This window comes from Anolis carolinensis, chromosome 5 (assembly GCF_035594765.1).
Source record: "Anolis carolinensis isolate JA03-04 chromosome 5, rAnoCar3.1.pri, whole genome shotgun sequence".
Classification (NCBI taxonomy): Eukaryota; Metazoa; Chordata; class Lepidosauria; order Squamata; family Dactyloidae; genus Anolis; species Anolis carolinensis.
The window spans coordinates 24,562,837-24,581,085 of NC_085845.1; the positions used below are offsets into that span (position 1 = coordinate 24,562,837).

At 40.5% G+C, this 18,249-nt stretch overlaps 1 protein-coding gene across 1 annotated transcript; it reads right to left on the minus strand.

Annotated features, from left to right (window-relative positions):
- Positions 1-403: 403 nt before the first annotated feature.
- Positions 404-15,477, minus strand: LOC100553662 (alcohol dehydrogenase 1B). Its single transcript, XM_003225740.4, has 9 exons — positions 15,150-15,477; positions 14,705-14,806; positions 8,225-8,363; positions 5,293-5,380; positions 4,953-5,172; positions 3,182-3,445; positions 2,684-2,819; positions 2,317-2,455; positions 404-663 (listed from the first exon to the last, which is right to left on the minus strand). Exons 1-9 carry the CDS (start codon positions 15,165-15,167, stop codon positions 639-641), a joined length of 1,131 nt encoding a protein of 376 aa, XP_003225788.1. The 5' UTR covers positions 15,168-15,477; the 3' UTR covers positions 404-638.
- Positions 15,478-18,249: the final 2,772 nt, after the last annotated feature.

The window sequence follows — 18,249 nt, forward strand, 5'->3', positions numbered from 1 at the left end:
CATACCACATTTACTCCTGTAGAATGATTTCAACTCATCCACAGTGAAATGTTATGCTTATCCAGTCAGAAATAGGTGTCTGAGATCAATTAGACTTAAGACAGTGGTTCTCAACCTGTGGGTCCCCAGATGTTTTGGCCTTCAACTCCCAGAAATCCTAACAGCTGGTTAATTGGCTGGGATTTCTGGTAGTTGTTGGCCAAAACACCTGAGGACTCACAGGTTGAGAACCACTGACTTAAAACATTCATTTGTTCAGGATTGCAGCCTAAAGCCAGAATTGTGTTGGTTAACTAGAGTAGCAGTTGTCCTCTTTTTAGGGTTGTGCAGCAGTGGTCATGGGAAATCATGTACAATGGGTTGTCTTTAGGCAGCCTTAATTACAAATATATATAAATCAGAGTTACTGAGAAAAAAGCTTTATTTATTAGCTAATGCCAGAATTTGCTGAATTCATATTTTCAATGCCTTGGAGACTGTGTTTCACACTGAGAAAGATAAGATTGATTTATGAGTTAACAAATATTGCAACTTGCAATACAACACTACACACTTTGTTCCACAGATGTTCCATGATGTAATTTGCAATTGATGGGTCTGCTGGAATTCAGCTGTCTTGTATTTTCGCCACAGGGTCTTTACATTTTCAGAACAGTGCGGATACTGAAACATCAGAACACAATTTAAAGTTAAATGGGTTAGCCTCTATTCTGATAAATATTTGAACTGGGTTGAGAATAGTTCTAAATAATTTCCAGCATCTCTAAACTTGATTAGGTTTACATTTAGCAGAACTTCACTAAGCTTAATGTTGACTCAGCAGTCCTTTTGGAGTCTTAGTTGGTTAGAACTGTACTCTTGATATTACCCGATATTTAACAATAGACTTCAACAGAAAATTTGATAATATTTAAATCCTCACTGCAGCATTTGAAATAGAAAAAAAGAATTTATGGACATAGCATGGTAACAGCAGAAATTTCAGAGATTTTGCCTTACAACTACATTATCTTTTGGACCACCCCAATCACTTTCAACTATGTAAAAATAAAGGCAAATGGTGTGGAGATCTGGAATATATGGAAGTGTGGACTCAGATAACCCAGTTCAAAGCATATATTGTGGGATTTTCTGCCTTGATATTCTGGGTTATATGACTTTGTGGAAGGGCCCAGAGTTAGGGCAGGATCAGGATCTTCAGGAGGAAGAGCAGGAACTGACTATCCCCACTCAGCTCCAGCTAAGAGTTGATGCCATCTAGCTAACAGGTTGGCACAGAAGATGGCCAACAGATGAAATGACCTTAGTAAGTAACATAAATAGCTGATGGCTGTAACAGCTCTTGGTTGGGAGCAACGTCTTGGAAGAGTTACAGTTGGTTTTCCTGTTGGTAACTTTGGTATAACTTTGACTATGGTGTTTGGACTTAATTTGACCTATATTCTGGACAGTAGTGAACTTATTAGACATTGGAACAGACATTTGACTATTCTCTTGCTTGACCTTCATTGTAGACTGCTTGCTGTATATGATTCTGGACTGCCTTTGACTACAAGATTAGCAAGCAGCTGATAGGGCTCTGACAGCAAAGCATTAAGTCCTTGGGCTCTCTGGTGCCTCTTTGGTGCCCCTCCTCCTTGCCTACTCCATCAGGCAATGGCGATGGCCAACATGTTCCACTTCTCCCACTTTTTCTCTTCTTGGCTAAGCCTTGGCTAAGCACTGACCAGCTTGTTTTTTCTAATGGCAACATGTGGGGTGAGGTGAGGTGGGGGAGTGGAGTTATCTACATTGTAAAAGCCACCCTGGAGCCTGCCAGGTAATGTAGTATCTCCCACCATCGCCTGCTCTTTTCCATCTCCCACCTTGCCTCCCATTCCCCTGACTTCCTATTGAAGAATATAGATGCTGGCTGGCACTGGCTGGGCTGAGGGAAAAAAGGAGAAGCAAAACATGTTGATCATTGCCACGGCCCAACAGCACAGGTAATGAGGAGTAGGAGGGGCATCTTGGAGGCACTGAAGAGTCCAAGAAATTGGAAGACATGGCAGAATGACCAATAGGCAAGGTTTACATGCATAATTCTAATGTGCCATTGAATCTAATGCACACACTAATTTTACATAATTTATCCAACAAAAATGTGTGCATTAGACTCAAGGAAGTACAATATTTAATCTATCCTCCAAACAGATTCAGCATCCTGCAAAGCATCTTTACAGTTAAGACTAAAAGGCAAAATGCTACATCTCCTGCTTTACTGACATTCAAATCATCAGCTGCCACAATGGCTACTTAAAAATAGGAAACACTTACCATTTTCCATTGCGGAGCAGTTCAAATCCTTCATTGATTTTATCAAAAGGCAGAACATGTGTAATTAGTGGATCCAGATTGAACTTTTTCGCCATAAGTTCTGAGACCAGCACTGGAACATCATCTTTGCTTTTCAGTCCTGCAAATAAGATTGCATTGAATCAAGACAGGGTACACATTGACTTGTTAATGGATTTGCTGTCTAGGACTGTTGGGAGTCTCAGCAACATCTGGGGTTATATTCTGTGTTATCCCATACAACTAGGAAACCCACTACTCTTCACACCCACCATCTCCAACAAACTTATTTATTGGAATGCAATAAAAGCTTTTAGCAGCCTAGTATTAGCTGTCGTTTCAGCCATACCTCCTAAAACAGAGCCTTTCCAGGTGCGTCCTGTAAAAATAAGCGTTGGAGACAAAGTCATCTCAGATGCTGAAGGTGGAGCTCCCACAACCACACTGGTGCCATAGTTCATGTTGCAGGAAGCCAACGCAGCAATCTAAGGCAAATCCAAAGTTACACATTCAGATCGAGCCAAAGGAAATACCTATTATGTGCCCTTCTATGAAACCTCTTCTCTTAGGGTTTCCTGCATCAGTATATGGAGCAATGCAAGATATTAGGCATAAAACTACTTTTTCAACATTGTATTAAATAACAGGAGTAAACTACTTCTCAAAGATTGGAGTTATTAATAGGAAAAAACTGAACAAGCTCTGCTTCCAGCCTCAAGCATCCTTTGCTGCATGGGTCTTTCTGATCACAGTTTATTGGCGCAGAATCATGAGAAAAATTAGAGACATAATGCATGAGCTCCAGTCCTTCCCATTCTAGGTCTATCATACAATGTCAAACACATACCATGGTCTCTGTGCTTCCAACTACTTCAAAGGAATAGTCCACACCTTCCCCATCAGTCATGTCAAGCAGCACTTCCTGGATGGGCTTCTTGAAATCCAGAGGACTGACACACTCAGTGGCTCCCACTTCTTTAGCTTTGGGAAACTTTTCCTTGCTTCTGTTAATCCCAATGATTCGTGATGCTCCAGCAGCTTTACAGCCCATGACCACTGCAAGGCCGACACCTCCCAGGCCAAAAACAGCGCAAGAAGAACCAGGAGTCACCTACATCAACATAATAAAAATCAATCTGGAAAATTATAGATATATGTAGTTACATGATTAGTACAATCAGTATCTTTTTTCCAGTTTTTCAATCTTTCAGGTCTTGACCTTATCTGTCTGATGTCCTCTCTATAGTTTCACATTCCATGTTGAAACCTGAGAATTCTGTATCTTAGAAGGAGGAGATAAACATATAAGCCTTATTAAGGCAGCTTAAACTTTTAATCATACACCAAAAATTTTATGTCACAAAATTTGATTTTTTTTCTGTTCCTGGTTTGAAAGTGTTATTTCATTTTTAATTGTGTGGTACTTACTTTGAAAGTAGTTGTTATGCTTCAGAAACTTCATTTTTGTAGTTGCTACAAACTATGTTGCATTGGTTGAGACTCTATGAGATATTCCTTGAAAAACTATAGCAAAATGTGTTGCAAGATGTTCCACTAAAACAAAGTTTTTGCCGTTTAATAAACTTTTCCCATATTTTCATGATAGAACAAATTAGGAAATGACCAAGGAACAAAAATTGAGTCACATAGTGTAGTGGAGGCTTTTAAACAGAGACTGGATGGCCATCTATCGGGGGTGCTTTGAATGTGATTTTCCTGCTTCATAGCAGAGGGTTGGACTGGATGGTCCACAAGGTCTCTTCCAATTCTATGATTCTATCATTCTAAGCATTCCTGTTACATTGCCATCTGAAATGTTGTACAAAGTTTCACTAACATTCTATCACTTTTCAATTGTCCAGCCTAGGGATATATACAGGATTCTTGGAGTGGTGTGATCTACTACATATGTGTCGAATTATTTCTGGCTTATCAAAAAACAAAACAGATGGATGGAAAAGTACAAAGAGAGAGCGGTCATTAAAACAGGATAGAGTAGCAGCATATCAAGATAGGCAACTATAAGACCATTGCTCCAACCCTCCTCCCCGGATCCCATTACACTGGCAAACTTTCAGCCAGTTTGCAGTATTCCATTTTGGGACAAGAATTTAAAGGAAGAATCCTTGTCATTTGTTCTAACTAGAGTAGATTCATTGAATCAATGGGGTTTAACTGTACAGTGATACACTATACAACAATTCACTCAACAGGCCTATACTCCTTGTGGTTGATCTTCATCGCTTTTTTTCTCATGTCAGAAGCGAATTGAGAATATACTGAAAGTTGCCTCTGGCGTGAGAGAATTGGCTGTCTGCAAAGAGGCTTCTCTCATGTCCTTGCATGGGAAGCTAGGGATGACAGATAGGAGCTTGCTCCATCTCACAGATTTGAACCACCGACCTTCAGGTCTTCAGGTTAGCAGTTCAACTGGCACAAGGGTTTAACCCAGTTGTGCCACTGTGGCTCCTTCTCTTCATCACTGAACATAAATGAAATACAATCATGTGGAAATATTTGGTACTACGGCTTAACAACGGATAAATCACAGGGATAAAATTCAATGTGCCAAAAATTCCTGCTTCTGCAGGTTGGCCACCTATGTCCTGAATGCCTACCTTTGCAGTTTTGGTGGCAGCACCATAGCCAGTGGAAAATCCACAGCCTATCAGACAGGCTTTCTCAGGCGGGGCTGCAGGATCAATTTTGGCCACCGAATCCTCATGCACCACGGTGTATTCGGTAAAGGTGCTGGTGTTAGCAAAATGGTGAATTGGTTTCCCTTTGTAAGAGAATCGGCTGGTGCCATCATACATTAATCCTGTGTTTTTGAAAAAGCTGTAAAACACAGAAAAGGATAGTTGGGATGTTTGATTTTAAACAAGAACAAGAAAAGTTGCAGTTTTAGTGAGGTATTACTACTTTCTAATACTGCTGGAAATGATAATGAAAACTCACTCAGACTGTTCGCACAAGTTTCCTTCAGGGTTCTTGCAAGGTCTGCATTTCCCACATTGTGGGAGACAGAGTGGGATGATTTTGTCTCCTGGGAATTATAGAAAAAATATTGTGAGCTTGAAAGTTTTAGAATGAATAATGGTACAATTGTTCACCACTAATAGACTTCTCCAAAGTATTGCAAAAGTAAAGCTCATTTGTTATTGGTTGGGATTGCCTAGAAAAGTATTTTCAAACCACATTGCTCCAGGAGGGACTTTTCCCTCCCAAAAACAATGTGATGCAGAGACACAGAAATACAGTGAATTTTCCCCATGCTCCAAGGATGGGAGAAGCTCCAAGTGGATGTGCTAAGAGGCACCGACTGGTAATAATCCAGGCTCTCTATTGCAAGATTTCTCACTTCTTTGCTCTAATGCGGATGACACTTTATGTGCCTGTGCTGGGTATATATATTTTCTTCTAGTGAAGTAGAATTATTTTTTCCTGGTGCTGAAATTTGTTTTTATCCTTTCAGGCTGAATTGCTATATTTTGCTTCATTATGTTTTATTCATAATGATTATATGTTGCTTTGGGAATTATGTTTAATCATGCAATTAATTCAGATGACAAACCAACTGTGTAAAAGACATATTTTGGCACGCAGAAATATGATGGCAGTTCCAGTTCTGCAAGACAGGATGTGCCAGCTCAGCTTATTGTCTTGTGATCTTAACTGCAGAATCTAATGTGTGAAAAAATGTGAAAAGATATAAAAGAAAAAAATGAAGCATATTTGTTTTCCTGCACGCCCTTGCTTGCCTTGGGTGTAGGCACATTTCTAATCTCCTCTCTCACGTTGCCAGGTGGAGGGCACATCATATGAAAATACAAAGTGCCCATTTGAACCTATTTATAATTGGCAATTAGAACATATTGTCATGATTTCTATCATGTTACCCATTTCACTGTCATACCTACATATTATAAACCATATTTAAGGTAAAGGTAAAGGGTTTCCACTGACATTAAGTCTAATCGTGTCTGGTTCTGGGGGTTGGTGCACATCTCCATTTCTAAGCTGAAGAGCTGGCATTGTCTGTAGACACCTCCAAGGTCATGTGGCTAGCATGACTACATGGATCACCGTTACCTTCCCACCGGAGTGGTACCTATTGATCTACTCACATTTGCATGTTTTTGAACGGCTAGGTAGGCAGAAGCTGGGGCTAACAGAGGAAGCTTACTCTGCTCCCTGGATTTGAACTGCCAACTTTTTGGTCAGCAAGTTCAGCAGCTCAGCAGTTTAACCTGCTGCAGCACCATATTTACTCAAGTCTAAAACACACTTTTTGGGCAAAATTACACTGCTAAATTTGAGGTATTCATTAGATTTGATGGTGTGTTAGAATAACACACCTAAACCCATCTATGCTGTTGGGCATGAAATCCCAGGTGCAGACAGAGGAGGGAGAGGCAGTGGTGGCTGTAAAAAAGCTGGTGGGAAGACCAGACTGAAGGGCATAGCTTCCCACTAGCCTTTTGTGGCCATTACTGGTTCCTACTAGACCTGAAGGAGGGACATGGCTTCCCATAAGTCTTTTTGCAACCACCACTGCCTCACATTACATTTGACAGCAAATCCTTTCTTGTACTGCATACCTTCAAAATTGAGGTACACATTACATTCGATGGCACATTATATGTAAGAAAATACGGTCAGGATTCAAACTAGCTTCAACGCAGGATACAGAATTGAGACTGCTATGGCTGCTTTAGTGGATGATATCTGTCTTAGCACTGATAAAATGTGTTTATGCTTTTAGATCTCTCTGTGGTTTTCGATATCATCAACCATAGTATCCTTTTGGAGCACTGTGTGTGTGTGAGTCTGGGAATAGGAGTCATTTTGTTGCAGTGGTCCTAGTCAAGCTCCTCAGGCAGGTAAAAATATGTAGCACAGCACTTTCATCCCATTCCCTTTTTCCTTAGCTACAACTTGCACTATCCCTTTCCTTTCTTTTTGTATACAGTTGGCCATGTTTTTATAACAGTTGACACTATAGGTTATTGGGTGCTGTTCTGAGTTCAAATTGTTTTTTTTATATACTAATGGTTTTATTTTGTATTGTAGGTAAAGGTAAAGGTTTTCCCCTGACATTAAGTCTAGTTGTGTCCGACTCTGGGAGTTGGTGCTCATCTCCATTTCTAAACTGAAGGAAGAGCCAGCGTTGTCCATAGACACCAAGGTCATGTGGTCAGCATGACTTCATGGAGCGCCATTACCTTCCTGCTGGAGCGGTATCTATTGATCTACTCACATTTGCATGTTTTCAAACTGCTAGGTTGGCAGAAACTGCAGCTAACAGTGGGAGCTCCCCGGATTCAAACCGGCAGCCTTTCGGTCAGCAAGTTCAGCAGCTCAGTAGTTTAACCCACTGTGCCACCGGGAGGCTCCTATGGCATTGTACTGTGTGTTTATTTTAGGCATTGTTTTAGGCACCTTGTGCCATATGTAAGCCACTCTGAGTCCCTTTGGGGAAATGGAGGTTGGGTACAAAAATAAAGTTGTTGTTGTTGTTGTTGTTGTTGTTGTTGTTGTTGTTGTTATTATTATTATTATTATTATTATTATTATTATTATTATTATAAAAGGATGTTTTATACAGAAATATATAAGTCTGATGTAATACCAAAGAGAGAAATTATGATAATGATAAAATGATATACACAACAAAGACTTGTTTATATCAGTACTACTCTACTAATGCAGCTAACCAATAACAAATCTACTACCCCTAAATTACTTTTCTTCCCTTCTCTCCCCTCCCCTTACCCTCACTCTTTTAGCCAGATATCTGCATGGAGACACTTTCCAGCACACTACTAAGGTATTAGAGTTACCTGACATGTATATGTCCTCTCATTGCCCTCTGTGTTTTTTGCCATACCTGGTTTCACACAGGTAACTCCTTCCCCAATGCTCTCCACAGCTCCAACTGCTTCATGGCCAGGAATAACTGGATAGTTCACTTTTATTGTACCATTCAGTACATGGTCATCTGTGCGGCAGATTCCTGTAGCCAAAATCTGTAATAAAGATGAAAAATCTCTACAGAATATTTCTTCCACTTAGAAATTTCATGCAATTATTTATCATTTAGGGATATTTATCATTTAGGGAAGTTCCTTGTCTTACCTTTAAGTATCAGTTTTGATACTGATTTACAAATAAAGGAGATAGTTACAAGCACATACCAACACTATAAAAATACAGGTGAGTATTTTACACCAGCTAGAGGGTTCACCTACACTGCAGAATGATTGCAGTTTCAAATCACTTTAAGTGCCATGGCTTAGTGCTATGGAATCATGGGCTTGTAATTTAGTGAGACCTTGTAAAACTACAACTCTTATGATTTCAAGGCATTGCGCCTTAGCAGCTAGAGTGGTCTTACACTGCACTCATTGTACAATGTAGATGCCCATTGCCTACCCTTAATTAGGCTACAACTGGACAGATTTCCCTGTCATCCAAAACAAGAATGAAAAGTAATTTGGCATGCTCCAATGGCTACCAGAATGGTACTGTTGACCAATATTCACTCACAGTTGTGACTCTTTTTCACAATCGTAAATCAACTTCACATTGCATCAAGTGCATGGGGAGAAAGAAATCCATTCTGACAGTAAACAGAGCAGAGTGAACAACATTTCCAACACATTTGGAGGAGTTGGGCAAGATAAAGTTACTTAATATTTAACTAAGCCAAGATAAAGCACTGGTGTTTTCTCAATCAGAAAAAAATGAATGAAAAGCAAAAAGCCAAGGGATAGGAAGTTGGGTTCTTTCTGGCTCTTTTCTCCATATGCTGAAGTTTCTGGGATGTTTTCATAGGATGTCTCCTCAAATAAGGTAACATACTTACTACACACTCATAGATGTTCTATATCATTTTAACAGTCTGATCCACAAGTGTATAGCATCCTTGAGCAATTGCCGGGACACCAGCAGGACCCAACATGATGGTTATTGTGGCAATGACTCTAAAGAACTAATTAGAGCTGAGATCATGGTTTGGCAGCAAATAAACACTGGGCCTTTGCTTGAACTCACTTGTTAACTATGCAGGACTACTCAGGGGATTCTTATGCAATTAACATGGTGTAGATAGGTTTGTTTGTTGAGATCCAAGAGTATGCTTTGTGATGCTGCCATGATAGTGGTTTTCTGGAGGCAACTGGACCATGCCCAGTACTGATAAAGTAGAACTTGAACCCTATATTCCCCAATTATTCCAATTTGACAAGGACTGCCACTACAAATCCCCTACAATTCCATTATTTTGGATGCTTTTAAATGTCTCTCTCCTTCTTCTACTTTCCCCTTTGTTTAACATGCTGAGTTTAAAGCAGAAAATCAGTTTACACTCAATTAAGTCAGCAGGATATAAAGAGGAAATTGTGGGCATCATGCTCTTTCCGGGAGTAACTTGTACATCATGTAGTAGTAAATTGTACAAATGTTGAAAGGCATGGAGCCCATATAGACAATTTGAAGAGCATTGCCATGTTAATTATACTAGCCTCACCATAGTGCATATATATCAGTGGCAGGGACAGTGTAATTATGATGGTGCTATGAGCTATGATGTGGCATCCCACAGTGGGCCACTAGATCCCCAATGCTTTATAATATTTACATGAAACTACTGGGAACAAAATCTGAAAGCTTGCAATTTCCATCAGCACTAGCGAGCACAGCCAATGATAAAGAACCATGAAACTTACAGTACAACATTTAAGGGCTGCAGTCATTTGTGCCTCACTCCTCATTTAATGGCAGAGAAATCTGACTTTAGGCACTAGTAGTTAATCTTACATTATCTAATCTGGCCTGATTGGGAGCCACTTCTCAGAATAACATTCCCCACTGCCTGCTTCTTAACCTTTTAACCATTTTTCAGGGCTGGAATTGTTTACATATGATGTTGGTATCTGCCATTGAGCAAGGGCATTTTCCCTCTCTTGTACAAAGTCAGTGCTAATGCTACACTAAATATAGATGACAGTGTTTTATGAAACTTTTACATAAGAAACCAAGCAAAGTGGAAAGACAGTTATATATGCTCTGATACATTATAAAAACGGTTCTATACCAATGACATGCATGCAATCAAATCCTGAATATTTACAAGGAAGCAGAAATAATTATGGCCAACTTCAGAGTCCTTTTTATTGAAGAATGAAGTCTTAAGATTCATTTATACACCAGATTTATATCCTGTCTTTTCCACCCACCATTTAGGTAATATATGTTCTTCTCTTGTCCAGTTTTTGTTTTCTTAACTACCGTGTAAAGTATTTTAAGTCAAGAGAAGGGTGTCTGGTTCAAGGTCATCCAGTGACTTCCTACCTGAGTGGAGAGTTGGACTTTAATCTGCCCATTCTGAGTCCTAGTGCAAACCACCCATTTCTACACCACAGTGACTTGTGACTTATACAGGCTTAGAATATCAATAAAAAATCTCATTACTCAGAACCTTAGCAAGTACCTCTTCTACTTTCTCCAGAGTAGTTGATTATACATTTAAACCTAGAAGCCTGGATCTTTTTGAGATAACTGCCCTTTAACTTTGGTCAATGCAAAACTGCTCAGAAGCAAATTTTCTGTTGAAGTAAATTATATTTCCTATTCCACTGCAGAAGTGGTGTAAAATATTAAATCTAATGTTTTACAATTTTTTATTGTTTATTTTGTTTGTTTGTTGTATTGTATTTTGTTGTCTATATTGATTGGTTGTGTTAATCATTGTTTATTACACTTTATGTCAGTTTAATTGTATTGTATTTTATTGTATTATTTATGTTGTGAGCTGGCCCGAGTCCCTTTGGGAGATGGGGCAGGATATAAATAAAGATGATGATGATTATACAGAAGCATAGGCACGTTGCTATCAGTATGCTGATAGCACCCAAATATATTTCTCCATGCCTTCAAAACAGCCTCAGTTAAGGATAGCATGTCTCCTCTAAATGAATGTTTGGAGGAAATAATCGGTTGCATGAGGAAAAGCAAATTGAAACTTAAGTCACACAACTTGCCCAGGATCTCCAAGAACATGGAACCAGACATGTTCTATGTAATATAAAGATAGTTTAACACTCTTGCAGATGTGTCTGGATAGTGAATCTGCCTTTATAAATGCCTATTGCATTTCATATTTAAGGCTTATGTCATCTCTCGATGTAGCTGCATTGAATATCATCTTGTGTTAGCTTGAATTTTAAAGCTAGCACAAACCTGTTGGAAAAGGCTTCTATTAACTAAGATTTCTATGAATACCTCAAGGTTTTGTTGATTACATAATCAAAGTATACTTTTGCAGCAATTATATTTGAGAGGAGATTTGCCAAAGGCAAACAGGCAGGGCAACAAGCACCAGCATATCCATTTTCTTCATTATTTGTTTCCAAAAGGCTTTTGCCTTTGAACATCCTTACTATATGTGAGCATACAATCCCTTGCTTAAACCCACAGTGCCAAGTGGTATTATTTTAAAATATCACTTCAAGTAAATATGAAGTTGATGCTAATGGAAATATTAGGAACAATAAGATTAATGTAAAAAATCAAGATTTATTCAAAGCAATGATTCTTGCCGGAAAGGCGGTAATATCATGCGGTTGGAAAGACTGGAAAAAAAAATAGAATATGGTAAATTGGAACAATGTCTTGTTTGATCAGGTCTAATCAGATATTATAGCAAGTTTTATCTATGAAGATAAGAAGGAAGATAAAATGAGGAAAATTAAAGAGAATATATATGGAATGGATAAAACGTGGTGAAACCAATGTAAATATTGTACAGAGGTGGGGAAAACTGAGCTCCTGGATGAAGTTAAAGTTATAATACAAACTGTGGTATGGGGATGGGGAGGGGGGAGGGAAAAAGAGTGAATAGAACTAAGATATATTAGAAAAATGAGTGGATAATATTGAAAGGAGGAACAGTGAGAAATAGCAAGAGGGTGGGGAAATGTTGTAACAGATAAAAGACATGTATGGAATAAATGTACAAAATCTACTCATATAATGAATAATAATTTTTTTAAAAAGACAAGCACCAGCATATGTGAGCTCAGTGCTTCCAGTATAACTAAGGTTTGGAAATTCAGATATTTCAGAATGGAGATAGGAATATTTATTTATTTATTTACAACATTTATATTCCGCCCTTCTCACCCCGAAGGGGACTCAGGGCGGATCATATTGCACACATAAAGGCAAACATTCAATGCCATAACATAGAAAAGAGACAGAGACAAGACGCAGGCACGGGCTGGCCTCGAACTCATGACCTCCTGGTCAGAGTGATTTGTTGCAGCTGGCTTGCTTTCCAGCCTGTGCCACAGCAGAGACCATCAAAAATAGCCTCACAGGGGAGATGGTGTGGCTGCTTGTGGACCTCAGAAATGTTTATTTGTCCCCAGGGGATGTGACAATAGGCAAAGACCCCATGTTTATCCATAACTTGGAAAATTTACTGTTTTGGACTAAAGCCTATGCTGTTTGGGGGATTCTGGGATCTGTCATCCAAAAATTGAATACTTTGAAACTCTGTCTTGTGTTCATGCAGCTTGGCCATAGATTTGCTTCAGGAGATGGGCATAAAATTTGGCCCAATGTGGAATCCCACCCACCTTCTTCCTGCAAAGCTCCTTGCCCAGTAAAGCCATGGAGCAACTGTGGAAAAATGGGGTGGTGGTGAAGGAATTTTTTTTTGGTGTCAGGAGTGACTTGAGAAACTGCAAGTCACTTCTGGTGTGAGAGAATTGGCCGTCTGCAAGAACGTTGCAGAGGGCATGCCTGGATGTTTTGATGTTTTTACTGTCCTTGTGAGAGGTTTCTCTCATGTCCCCGCATGGAGGTGATAGAGGGAGCTCATCTGTGCTCTCCCTGGGTTGGATTCAAACTGGCAACCTTCAGGTCAGCAACCCAACCTTCAAGTCATTAGTCCTGCCAGCACAAGGGTTTAATCCACTGTGCCCCCGGGTGGATATGGGGTCCCAACAATAAGGTCATATTCTAATACCTCAAGAAGACCACTGAAAGATCCTGGAAGAAACTTTTATCTTGTATGTCTGTGGCTAGAAGGAGATACAGTAGAGTATCACTTATCCAACATTCACTTATCCAACATTCTGGATTATCCAATCCAATCTGCCTCCCGCCTGGATCCACAGCTGTTTCTCTAGGCAAGGACTGAACTTTTTATGGATTTAATTTCTGACAATTTTGTTACATTAAGTTCATTTTATTCAATTCTATCTTTATTTGTAGTCAATTTTTAGTAGCCAAAGTTTTTGTAGTCAATGTTTTCAATACATTGCGATATTTTGGTTCTAAATTCATAAATACAGTAATTAGTACATAATGTTCCCGTGTATTGAATTGCTTTTTCTGACAATTTGTTGTAAAACATGATGTTTTGGTGCTTAATTTGTAAAATCATGACGTAATTAGACGTTTAATAGGCTTTTCCTTAATCGCTCCTTATTATCCAACATTTTCGCTTATCCAACGTCCTGCCGGCACATTTATGTTGGATAAGTGAGACTCTACTGTAGTTGGATACTCCACTGCTGCCCTCAGCTCTCCACCATCTGCTACGCGTCAGTATTTGGGGAGAACTGGTGAGTTAAGCAGTGAGGATTGTTGTACAAAAAAGAGGTAAAAAAATTCCGCCATCTACAGCAATTCGAAAAAATTGATACAAACCAGCATTATGCAGGTTTATGACATGAACAAGGTGCCAGCCCATGCCTATGGATACATTTCTTGTGGATGCAATTCACAATTTCTTCAGCAAAATGGATAATGAAGCCACTTTGGGTGTTAAAGCAGGCATGGGCAAACTTGGGCCCTCCAGGTGTTATGGACTTCAACTCCCACAATTCCTAATGGCCTACCAGCTGTTAGGAATTGTGGGAGTTAAAGCCCAAAAAACACCTGGAGAGCTGAAGTTTGCCCATGCCTGTGTTAGAAGCACACATGTGCATCAGAGCTCTGATTCAGGAGCAGATTGGCAGCTTCAGGAATCAGATCAGTTCAAGACATATAGCTGCCTGAAGAATGTGATACCTCCCCCCCCCACACACACACATTACTGCATATATCCTATCCCTCTGAATCAACCATTGAATCTTCTTTTAGCACTCACAATAAACCAAAACTCTACAAAAGTTTAGTGTAGTTTGCTAGAGAGGGATAGGAGATAAAAGTTGTCCCAATTCTTAGCCTCCCTAACATGAGGCAGATGCTTCCAACAGAGGCAGCCGCTTCATTTTGCCGAGCAGAACTGTTTTGACTGAATGTGCATAAATACCAATAATCTTCACTAATCAAGTTTTAAGATTGTCTCCTTTACCTTAATGCGAACTTCATGTGCTTTTGGAGGGGCCACTTCTATTTCCACAACCTTAAGCGGTCCCTTCGCTTCGAAGACTATGGCAGCTTTACATTTGATGACCTGGAAAAATAATAGGAGATGAGACAATGTTTATATATATAACTTGAAATATACATTCTTGTTTTTTTCCTTTCCAGGTTCTCATAGCAGTTTACAGAAGGCTTTACTCTGCTCAAGTTCAGTGGGGCTTGCTCATAGGGACAGGCCGTAAAAAAATATTTTTTGGATGATATGATTTCTCTCTGCCAGCACAGTAATTGGTTATAGTAATTGGAGTACCAAGACTAATTTTTCCAAGTTCTGACTAAGATTGTTTAAACTATTTCTATTTGAATGTTATCTGCCAGCTTTCAATGTTCTCCCTGCGGTGAAAAAGCAATCTTAAAAGAAATTATCTACTTACTTTCCCTGCAGTGCTCATGATTGTACGCTTTGCAAAAAAACAAAACCTTTCTGTGAGGTTTCAGTGCTTGTAGTCTGCCTCCCAGATGGAACAAACTTTCCTTTTAAAGTAGCTGCAAAGATTGGATTAGTTGTCTTTCAATAGTCCAGTGTTTACTGAGCCCCACGCGAAAGACTTGGCCACTCCTCTGATGCCACATTGTTTACTGTAGCTCCATTATGCAAGGATCAGAATTCAGTTGTGTGAGAGAGTTTCCTGCAAAGCCTGTGCCAAGGCATGTTGAGGAATGAGCAATGCCGATTTGAAGAGGCCCCGTTTGCTTGGCTTGCGCTTAAATCCGCTGCTCATTGAAATCTGAAAATGACTCAGCAGGACTTCGATGCATCTTAATACTGGGGGAGGTCTGTAGATTTGAAGACATCAAGAAGCCACACTCATTCAGTAAAAATCCAACCTTTTGCATCTGAAGGAAATGAAAAGGCAGTTGCTGCTGTGGTTACATTTATTTTACTATCTTCAGGATAGGTTAAGGTTTCCCCTGACGTCAAGTCCAGTCATGTCTGACTCTGGGGGTTGGTGCTCATCTCAATTTCTAAGCCGAAGAGCCGGCGTTGTCTGTAGGCATCTCCAAGGTCATGTGGCCGGCATGACTGCATGGAGCGCTGTTACCTTCCTGCCAGAGCGGTACCTATTAATCTACGCACATTTGCATATTTTCGAACTGCTAGGTTGGCAGAAGCTGGAGCTAACAGCGGGTGCTCATTCCGCTCCCGGGATTTGAACCTGGGACCTTTCGGTCTGCAAGTTCAGCAGCTCAGTAGTTTAACACTCTTCGCCACCGCAGCTCCTTCATCTTCAGGATAGCAGAAGTATAATGTGATTTGTACAGGAGAGCCCAGAAAATATGACCACATATGACTGGTCCTATGCCCTTATCATGTTCAGGTTTTGTTTAGACCATAAATACCTCTAAGTGTTGTGCAATGGGAAATGACCCCCCTTCCCAGCTAGCTTTTTCTTCACCTTTCAAAATTGAGGTGCCTATTACAATTGATGGCACACTAGACTTGAGTAAATATGGTAAATGCTTCTCATGTATTATCAAATAGATCTTTTATTTCTCCTTTTTGCAAATCTTAATTTATAGGTTAACTTTTCTGATCGGGTTATAGCCCATATTCTGTTTAATCAATGCTTTATTGATAAATTCTCCAGCCTTTTCCAGGTTAACAATAATAATAATAACTTTATTCTTGAATCCCGCCCATCTCCCCAAGGGGACTTGGGGCGGCTCACATGGGGACCAGGCCCAACAATATACAATAAAATACAACCAAATAAAATACGCAGCAATCACAGCAAATTAATACATCAGAATTAAAAACATAACATCACAAAATAAAAGTGTAGCTAGAGGCCACGGGCGACATAATGGTACATTAATCTTCAAACTTGGAGAAAAGGGATAAGATTATAATTGTGCAATATATTTGAATTACTAATCACATGGACCAGTGATAAAGTGCAAAAAACTAGGACATAGGTAAAGGTAGGGACTCAGTCAACTGTTCTTCTTAATCAAAGGTGGCTTGAAAAAACCAAGTTTTCAAATATTTTCGAAATGACATCAGTATGGGAGCTAATCTGATTTCTCTCGGAAGAGAGTTCTAGAGCTGGGGGACCATGACCGAGAAGGCCCTCTCTCTCGTCCCCACCAATTGGGTTTGAGACGAAGGTGGGAACAAGAGAAGGGCCTGCCAGGTAGATCGTAAATTTTGTGTAGGTTTGTAATAAGAGATGCAATCATAAAGATAGGCTGGACCTGAGCCATTTAGGACTTTATAGGTAATAGCCAGCACTTTGAATTTGGATCGGACAATTATCAGCAGACAGTGGAGCTGTTTCAATAGGGGGGTAGTCTTCTCCCTATAATATGCTCCCGTTAGCAACCTTGCCACTGCTTGTTGTACTAGTTGAAGTTTCTGAGCCATCTTCAAAGGCCATCCCACGGAGAGTGTGTTACAGTAATCCAATCTGGAGGTAACTAAGGCATGGACCACTGTGGCCAAGTCAGACTTCTTGAGGTTCAGTTGCAGCTGGCACACAAGCTTTAACTGTGCAAAGGCCCTCCCAGCCACCACTGAGCTTCAAGTGTCAGCACAGACTCCAGGAGAACCCCCAAGCTGCGAACCTGTGACTTCAGGGGGAGTGTAGCCCCATCCAGCACAGGTTGCCACCCGATACCCTGATTGGCCATGTGACTGATCAGGAGGACCTCTGTCTTGTCTGGGTTTAGCCTCAGCTTGTGCACCCTCATCCAGTCTACCACAGTGGACAGGCACTGGTCCAGAACGCAAGGAGCTTTCTTGGAATCTGGTGGAATGGAGTAGTAAAACTGGGTGTCATCTGCATAGAGATGGCACCCAACTCCAAAGCTCCAGATGACCTCGCCCAGCGGTTTCATGTAGATATTAAAAAGCATGGGAGAAAAAATAGATCCTTGCGGGACCCCACAGGACAATGGCCAGGGATCTGAGCAGGAATCTCCCAGCTTCACCATCTGAGTACGGCCCTCTAGGAAGGAGCGGAGCCACTGCAAAGCAGCATCCCCAATACTCATTCCAGAGAGCCGACTCAGAAGGATACCATGGTCAATGGTATTGAAAGCCGCTGAGATGTCCAAGAGAATCAACAGGGACACACTCCCCTTGTCTAGTTCCTGCCGAGGTCATCCACCAAGGCGGCCAAAGCCATCTTGGTACTGTGACCAGTCCTGAAACCCGACTGTGATGGCTCCAGATGGTCCATCACAACCAGGAACCCCTGAAGCTGTAAGGCGACCACCCGCTCTAGAACCTTGCCCAAAAATGGGAGATTGGAAATCGGGCAATTGTTTAGCACTGCAGGATCAAGGAACACCTTTATTAGGAAAGGTCTTACTATTCCCTGTTTAAGGTTTGAAGGAAACATCCCTGATCCAACAAAGCATTCACAATCATAGTCAGCCACGACGCCAATCCCCCATTGGCAAGTTTTATCAGCCATGAAAGGCAAGGGTCCAGAGTGCAAGTAGTCACTCTCACAGCCCCAAGGATCCCCT